We start from the raw sequence: 9419 nt of genomic DNA, 5'->3' as shown, positions 1-9419 counted from the left end.
GGAGGAGCGGGGGAGGAGCTCCAGACCGCCGGAGGCGATCTGCTAATGCAGGGAGGGAGGGAGGGAGTGATCTCTGCTGCAGGGGAGAGGAGGAGGAGCTCTCGCTGGCTGTCGGAGCCCCATGTAAGTAGCACCATCCGGCCAGCTGCCCTGTTAGCCGCGCGCGCTCTGCATGGGGGGGAATTCCGGACATTTACAAATTCTCCCCGGACGCTATTTTTAGCTCAAAAAGCCAGACATGTCCGGGGGAATCCGGACGAATGGTAACCCTATCTAAATAAAGTATTAAAATCAAAATAATGAGAAATAAAAAGGCTGAATCTCTGCCCCTGATTTACCCTATTTTGCCTAACTATTGTAGAAGAGGTAGTACGCTATCATTTTTTTTGTAGAAAAACCCATATTAAGGGCAAAAGTTACATGGAAACACTCAAGACAGTTCACTACACAGAATTTCTGATGTGTCCTGCTCTTCAGGCTACGCAAGACAGTCTGGAATGGCTTTAACCACACAGATGCTTTGAGATCTTCTGGGAAATACATAGATCTCAGGCTAGCCAACTAGAAATGTCTGTATATACTCATGTTTGTTGTTGTGAATGCAGAGTAGCCTTTTTTTTTAATGTAATTTTTCTACAAAATATCAGCACATTCTAGAACACATCGACTAGCAGCCGGCAAAATGTTTTTGTGATGATCACAATCATTTTTGAACTAAAACCTGGATAAAACTATCACTTTTTGATTAGTGTCCATGATGGCATAGCCATGTCTCTAACACCCTACCAATGCACACCCCTGATTTGGTTTTTATGACTTTTCCATGTGGTTGTATTTTTAAGTGAATGGCAGGCGGCTGACAGGCCTACTAAGTTAATTTGTCGATCCAGAGAACTGGTTTAGCACGGGCAGCAGTTCAAGCTTGCATTACCCTGGCCGGGTAGTGTAACAGCACTGGCTACTAGTGGTAAGAAAGCAGTTGCAGTCTCCATGCCAACACAGTGTTTGGCCTTTTCATTGAGTGGTGGTTACTAAAAATTGGAGGAGAACAAACCAACTCATTTCACAGAGGCCATCAACTACCATCAGAGGGTGATGATTTTCATTGCTGTAACACTGGACCAGATTCTTACCAACAATCCACTGCCATATTTTACCAACCCTCACAGCAGTAAAGCCTTTCCCCACTCAAATTGCATTTCCAGGAATGTATTTGGGAGATTATTGGGATTATGTCACTATCTGGTTGCTCTAGTAGGTAAGTAGTAGGTCTATATCTGGCACAGCATACATCTCCCAGTGCACGTGGGCAGCTATCCTGGCCAGTGCAGAGCCATTCTCCACTCTCTCCTGACCACGTGCACAATGCGGAAGATGTCATGATCCCACAGAGGCTTCTGTTCCCCCTGCACAGCTATCCACAGAATGGGTGGCCCATGTAGCGGAGCAAGGTGCCCTCTCATTCCTCAGTGCAGCGACATGATTGAACATTAAATAGAGAAACGAACAAAGGATCAGAGGGGAAGTACAGACAGAGAGGTAAAGTGACTGGCTCAATGTCACACAGCAAGATGGATGAATATTAACAATTAAAGAAGCAGTGAATTTTGATCAACCATTTCCAGCTTCATACCCAACAGTAACAATGCAGGCAGTGCTGCCACTGACAAACAATATATGCATCTAATTTTGGAGTAATGGTACGGTCGGACCATTATAGTGATGCAAACTGAGATCTGCTCTGAAGCATTTCCACCAGAAATCCTCAAACTCTCTAGGCCGAATTCATCCTAGATGAATGTGCCCTAGTCAGCCTAATTTCAAGCCTGATCCAAAACCTATTGAAGTCAATGAGAGTCTTTCCATTGACTTGGTGGGGCTTTGGATTAGGATCTTAGTCAACAGGATCTGTTTGGAACTTTTAAAGACGCTTGGCCCACAGTACAGCTGCTATTGTCTCCTGCGGTACATCTCACCATTTATAACATTTTTGATTAGCTTTTGATTGTGGGAGCTTTGTTTTGTGCAGAGCCTGACCAGGGGTATCAGGAGTGATTCCTCCTCTGCAGTATATTAAGATTAGCAAGTACATTCAGATCACATTTGATTGCCAGAAAAAGCCTTCAGTGCTGATAAGACTGATGCCATTGTAATTTACTTAGGTAAATGAAACAGACAAAGAATCAAAGCTGTTAATTTCCCAAAGGAACACCGGGGAAAAAGAATAAAAAATGGGTTAGTTATGTAGTTCATATAAACGAGTCCAGTTTCCCATCTGCAAAGTCATTAGTATTTTCTTAGGCCCAAATTTACTTCTGAATTAGTCAGTATTTTTATAATAAATAATGTAGCATATTAATGAATTAATTCTGACGACATCCCTGTGAGGTGAGTAAAAATTATCCCCCTTCTATATAAAGGGACCACTGAGGCAGAAAGTAAGGGTGGGATTTTCAAAAACTCCTCAGTGACAAGTCCCATTGGCTTGCAGTAACACTTTGGGTAAAGTTTTGAAAAGTGACAAAGTCCCATTTTCAAAAGTGACTAAACAGAAGCTCCTAAGTCCTATAGACTTTTAATGAGACTTAGGAGCCTAATAGCCTAAGTGCCTAAAGGACATATTTTTAAAGGTATTTAGGCACCTGAAAATAGACAGGCAACTAGTGGGATTGACTGCACTTTTGAAAAATCTCACTAGGCAAGTTTCTGCATCTTTAGGGACCCAAATACCTTTAAAAATCAGACTTTAAGTCACTTCTGAAAATGGGACTTAGGCTCCTAAATCACTTAGTCTTTTCAATATTTTGCCTGATGCACTTGTGAAAATTCCACCCCAAATAACTTCCCTGGTATCACAAAGGAAATCTACAGCAGAGATGGGAATAAAATGCAAATCTCCTCATTCCTGCGCCTAGACCACTCTTCCATCTGATTGTTAAATATTTTGCTCAGCAATACCTGGTAGCACAAATTAACACAAAGCACAAGAAACAAGGCCTGTCTCTTGTTTTAACTTTGGATTCACATGAGTCGCAGAAAAGCAGCAGCTCAATCTCTCATAAATAGAACCGGATATTCGTTCTGAGATGACAAAAGGGGAGGGGGAAGAAGGATGTAAATTAAAGAGCCCCCTTCTATTTTTCATGCAGACTGAAGCAGCTCTGATGTATGATGCTGTTTACATGGTAGCAGTGGCCTCCCAGCGTGCATCCCAAATGACTGTCAGCTCCCTGCAGTGCCACAGACACAAGCCATGGCGTTTTGGACCCAGATTTATGAATCTGATAAAAGAGGCAAGTGTACACCATCTGCTTACAGCCAGCGTAATCCTCTCTTTGTTCTTTATTGCATTGGATTCTGTATTACATGCCACTATGGAACATATTGTACGTTCTGATTTCTATTATTAGTGTGACGGGTTGGATCACAGAAACCCCCTTGGCAGCTGCAACCTGACGTACCAAGACTACCCCTGCTTTTGTTTTCCCTGCCAGCTCAGGACTCCAGCACCCTGTCTTGCTGAGCCAGACACTCCCGTCTGCTCCAACTCAGACCCAGGGTCTGAATATCTTGCTCCAAAGCTGCAAGTTTACCTGAAAACAGCTCACAGAAGTGTGCTTGTCTCTAGCACTCAGATGCCCAACTCCCAATGGGGTCTAAACCCAAATAAATCCGTTTTACCCTGTATAAAGCTTATACAGGGTAAACTCATAAATTGTTCACCCTCTATAACACTGATAGAGAGATATGCACAGCTGTTTGCTCCCCCAGGTATTAATACATACTCTGAGTTAATTACTAAGTAGAAAGTGATTTTATTAAATACAGAAAGTAGGATTTAAGTGGTTCCAAGTAGTAACAGACAGAACAAAGTAAGTCATCAAGCAAAATAAAATAAAATGCGCAAATCTATGTCTAATCAAACTGAATACAGATAATCTCATCCTCAAAGATGCTTCAAGTAAGTTTTTTCTCAGACTGGACACCTTCCAGGCCTGGGCACAATTCTTTCCCCTGGTACAGCTCTTGTTCCAGCTCAGGTGGTAGCTAGGGGATTCTTCATGATGGCTCCTCCCCCCCCTTGTTCTCTTACACCTCTTTATATATCTTTTGCATAAGGTGGGAACCCTTTGTCCCTCTGGGTTTCAACCCCCACACACACTGGAAAAGCACCAGGTTAAAGATGGATTCCAGGTTAGGTGACATGATCACATGTCACTGCAAGATTTCATTACCCAGTTGCCAGCACACACATATACAGGAAGACTAACAGGTAAACACAGCTATCTGCAGACAATGGTCCTGGTTAATGAGAGTTATCAAGAATCCAAACCACTATTAATGGCCCACACTTTGCATAATTACAATAGGCCCTCAGAGTTATATTTCATATTTCTAGTTTTAGATACAAGAGTGGTACATTTATACAAATAGAATGATCACACTCAGTAGATTATAAGCTTTGTAATGATACCTTACAAGAGACCTTTTGCATGAAGCATATTCCAGTTACATTATATTCACTTATTATTATATTTTTATAAAATGATTCCAGTTACATTATATTCACTTCTTATTATGTTTTTATAAAACCATATAGACTGCACAATGTCACAGTTAGAATATCCATTTCTATCTTGTTTTCCTCCTTTAGGAGCTTTGGTTTATAAACACAAGGCTGCTGCCTGCATTTCAATGGCAACTTTTTCCCATCTTAAAAATGTAGTAAGAAACTCCAGGCACGATCAAGTTTCCCATGCGACTTCCCGTGTTTCTGCTTGATTTATATTTATTATGGGGTTGGGGTACTCATCATTGACTAAAGTGCTAGCTAGTAATCAAATTATGGAAGAACCATCTGCTACCATTGTATAAACTGGGGTGAACCTTTGTTTGACCACCGTTGTCAGGCTGATTCCCCACTTGTCAAATGGGTGAAGTGCTTCCACTCTCTCACAAGTTTATTTTACATTACTGAATCTCATTAGTAAAAATCAGAACTCTTCTTCCTGCAAAGGAAAGGCTGTATGGAGGCAGCAGTCAGAAGTGATTGTTCTTTCCTTTTCCCTACATCCCACATTTGGAGCCTAATTCTGCCTTCATTCAGAGAGCTTTAATTCCTATCAAAGCTATACCCACATTGCACTTGTGTAAGTGGAACAGAACTGGCTGGCTGAGGGATACATAGACAGTAGCTGGCATGATATGGCATGTTATTGAGATCAGGAATCTCTCTGGAAGCAAGTTGCAGCCAGAACATGAAGTCACATAAAATATAGACAAGATACAGGCAGCTTCTCAGAATACTTGAGGGCTCTTTCCTTCAAGGATTGTCATAGGTAGGTCCCTACCTATCATTTGATTATGCAGCTGCACAGGTTCCCAAAGCATTGGTTCTTTTGCTCTTTTGCTGTACTGATAACCATTTTACCTTCCTGCCCTCTTTTTCTTGCCTATTTTTTCCTATGTTTTCCCCCACAAGGGAAATTCTGTAGATTTCCTGTACCTGCCTCCAAGCTTCTGCCTTTAAAAAGGATAAAGTAAGGACCAGAGCAACCCTTGCCCCAGGGACCTTATTTAAAAAGTTTGATGGGGAAGGAGTGAGGATACTATCATGAGCTTTACTCACTGTGCAAGAGGCCAGGAGGTATGCAGCAGCTCTTGAACTGCACAGGACTCCCCAGGAGGGGATCTGTAGGAGAAGGGGTGTACAATAGCAGAAAGAAGCCCACACTACATTTAGTGACCCGAAGAGCTTGCAGGAGGCAGTGGAAGTACCATTGAGCAAAGTGCCTCGTTCCAGTGGGGTTCAAAATTGCTGCATGGCAGGTCCTCTCCTGCAGGGGCTGTAAGAGAGGAGAGCAGAAGGTGACAACATGAGGCTGTTGTAGGGACAGCCTGTGGCAATAAGGGCCATAGTACTTGTGAGATCAGGGGAGGCTTACAGGTGGAGCAGGCAGCGCTGCAGAGCTTTGAAAGCCTATAACAGCTCCCTGCCCATGCTCTACTCTTCCCGCAGCTATTCATGACAGAAAACTAGCTCCAAAAAAAAATGTCTGTAGCAAATGTGATCTCCCTCTCCCACATATTCACTGGAAGAAAGTAGGACACTGTTGATCTCAATCTAGAGCTTGTCTACACAGTAGGGTAGTGCACTCTTCTGGGGTGTGATTTCTAAACTGTACGAATGTGTTAAACATGCTAACGAATGTGTCTGGTGCACACTAATGGATCCCTAATGTACTTTAATGTAGTACTGTTTCAAATAGCACTATGTTAAAGTGCACCAGCAGGATCTACATGGACCAATTAAAGCATAACACGTTTGCGCAGTTTAGACATCACACACCCATAGAGTGCATCAGCCCACCATGTAGACAAGCCCTAAGCATCTAAGTCAAGCCTAAAAGCTGCTTCAACCACCACTCCTCCCATCCTCACAAACCTCATCTTAGGCTATATTTACACTACTGAGCCTACCTCGACAGAGCTCCCTAGTGTAGATGCAGCATATGCCAACAGGAGTTGTTCTGCCAGTGTAACACTACCACCTCCCCAAATGACATTAGCTATGTCAATAGAAACACTCTTCTGTCGGCTGTGTCTACACTGTGGGTTGGGGGGATTGACAGCATAGCTGTGCCAAAGTAAGTTTTAAGTGTAAACCAGTCCTTAGAGTCCATAGACCTTCTAATTCATTTGTCCCTGAAGTGTTTCTGAGCTTGCTGTCCCTTCCCCCCCAATCCATTGCCCAGAGAGGAAAAAAAAGTCATTTTCTCTTCAGAAAGGAAACAAAAAGGAAGCATAATTCTTCCTCACACAGAAAGGAAAAGTAAACACGAAAAGGATAAACATGAGTCTTCCTTCTCTCCTAGTCTTCCTACAGGCAGGAAACAAAGTTAGGAAGGGGAAATTCTAATTTCTACTTTTCTTTTTCCTCTCTACCACCCCTAAGGAAATATAAGATAAAAAACATTTCTACTAACTTCAAATGATGAGAATTATGTATCTGAGGACAGAATTTGGCCCTTTGGTTATAATAAAAGTGAAATGACATATACTGAAGGGAGAAAGAACAGGAGTACTTGTGGAACCTTAGAGATTAACAAATGTATTTGAGAATAAGCTTTCGTGAGCTACAGCCCACTTCATCAGATGCATAGAATGGAACATATAGTTAGAAGATATATATATACATACAGAGGACATAAAAAAGTGGAAGTAGCCATACCAACTATAAGAGGCTAATGAATTAAGATGAGCTATTATCAGCAGGAGAAAAAAACTTTTGTAGTGATAATCAAGATGGCCCATTTTAGACAGTTGACAAGAAAGTGTGAGGATACATAACATGGGGAAATAGATTCAATATGTGTAATGACCCAGCCACTCCCAGTCTCTATTCAAACCCAAGTTCATGGTATCTAGTTTGCATATTAATTCAAGCTCAGCAGTTTCTTGTTGGAGTCTGTTTTTGAAGCTTTTCTGTTGCAAAATTGCCACCTTTAAGTCTTTAAAGGAGAGAAATCCCATTATCTACAGTGCCAGAAAAGTCTCTGTAGGAAGATGGATAAATTACTTTGAAAATTACTCTGCATTCAGTATTAAAAACCTTAATGATCAGATTCTCTGGGAAAATCCCAATGAAAGATCCTTTAAAACATGAAAAAAATCTGAAAAATAAAGATGATTTTTCTGTGCTGCTGTTGATCGAAAAGACAGTGGATTCTGAATATCCTCCACTTGTTAAGAAACAGCAAATCAGTAAAGGATCCTCTTAAACTCATAAAATCTAAACAGATAAATACAATAGATTTTTCTACCGCTCCCCCCAACACAGTGGGCTCTATTCTTGCTGAAAACTAGTAACAGTAAGAAAAAAACCCTCTTTATTCCTATGGATGGGGCAGGTGCTGCAAAATATTTCATTGATCTAAAACTAAAATTAAATAATTCCTTCAGATCCTCCAAAGGGGGAGATTTTCAGAGGCACAAAGTAGGCACCCTAAGATGAGTATTATAATGACTAGCAATGTTTCTGCTGGAAACAGTCACCACGATTCCCATGGAAAAGGTTGCTTAAATTGGAGAGAGAAATTCAGTAATTTTCTGGCATCTATAATGTGGCCATTACTTTTGTATCTAGCTCCTAGATATGGCGGTGTGCACATTAGAAAAGCAGAGAGAGAGAGAGGAGGAGGAGATATTCCAAAAAAGCAGGGCTGGATTAAGGCAGGGGCTTTAGGGGCCCAGCTCAAGGGGGGCCCCGCAGAAATAAATCACAGGCAGCGATCTCCGGGCCGCTAAAAGGGGCGCTCAGGCAGGCTGCCTGCCTGCCATAGTCCCACTCTGCTCTCGGAAGCAGCCAGCTGCTAGCACGTCTCTGTGGTCCCCGGCGGGGAAGGGAGTCAGCTCTGCGTGCTGCCCGCGCCCCCAGCACCGTCCCGGTCATTGGGCGTTATGGAGGCGGTGCTTGCAGGGGCTGCAGAGACATGCTAGCAGCCAGCCGCTTCCGGGAGCGGCGTGGGGCTATGGTAGGCAGGCAGCCTGAGCCCTGCTGCGCCGCCGGCTGGGAGCCACCTGTGGTAAATGCCTCCCAGCCGGAGCCTACACCTCACACCCCCTCCTACATCCCAACCCCCTGCCCCAGGGAAAAAGACTTGTACACAGGGCCCTCACAAAATCTAATAGCCTGGGCCCCCAACCCCCTGCCCCAGCCCCCTCCTGCACCAAACTCCCTCCCAGACCCCGCACCTCCTCCTGCACCCCAATCCCCTGCCACAGCCCCCTCCTGCACCAAACTCCCTCCCAGACCCCACACCCTTTCCTGCACCCCAATCCCCTGCCACAGCCCCCTCCTGCACCAAACTCCCTCCCAGGAAAAAGACTTGTACACAGGGCCCTCACAAAATCTAATAGCCTGGGCCCACAGGAGAGTTAATTTGGCCCTGCAAAGAAGGTTGAGTTCACTTGGTTCCCCTCTTTCTTCTCTACCTGTTTGACCAACACCACCCTACTTTCCAATTCCTGCCACTTCCAGCTACAGAAGACAGACCTCTCCACGCCCACCCTTATCCAAGCAGGAGACCTTCATGCCCCCGCCTGCCCATATCACCAACAGCCTGGTTTTCAGCACAAAGTTGCTTCTTGGTTCCATGCCAGGAAATCTCCTCCCACAGCAATGTCTCTGTTGCTGTTTTCCAATGCAAGGTAGTGGGAGGAAGGAAGGCAATTCTCAAGTTTTAGCTCTGAAGGTCCAGAGTTCAATCTCTAGATGATAACAAAGAAGGAGTGGCTAATATCCTACATGACATGGGAGGCTGTGACAGTCCTAGCTGTTGTTTGTGTTGCATCTTTTTGACAGGCTTTGGGAAATCCCTCTTCTCCAAATCACAAACCTCCAAAGAAAGATTAAAAGA

The 9419-nt window shown here is 43.6% G+C and overlaps 1 protein-coding gene across 3 annotated transcripts in view; it reads left to right on the top strand.

Moving 5' to 3' along the window:
* GRIK1 (glutamate ionotropic receptor kainate type subunit 1) overlaps positions 1-9419 on the top strand; it is a 220589-nt gene that overhangs the window by 138429 nt on the left and 72741 nt on the right. For all 3 annotated transcript variants that reach the window (XR_004648469.1, XM_034793548.1, XM_034793558.1), the window contains exon 7: positions 3150-3293. Coding sequence is in view for 2 of the 3 variants with exons in the window: in XM_034793548.1 (XP_034649439.1) it covers positions 3150-3293 (144 nt within the window). In the remaining variant the exon portion in view is untranslated. The remainder of the gene's footprint in view (positions 1-3149; positions 3294-9419) is intronic.

This window comes from Trachemys scripta, chromosome 1 (assembly GCF_013100865.1).
Source record: "Trachemys scripta elegans isolate TJP31775 chromosome 1, CAS_Tse_1.0, whole genome shotgun sequence".
Classification (NCBI taxonomy): Eukaryota; Metazoa; Chordata; order Testudines; family Emydidae; genus Trachemys; species Trachemys scripta.
Note: the sequence above shows the minus strand (reverse complement) of the source record. Positions and strands in the feature narration are given on the sequence as shown.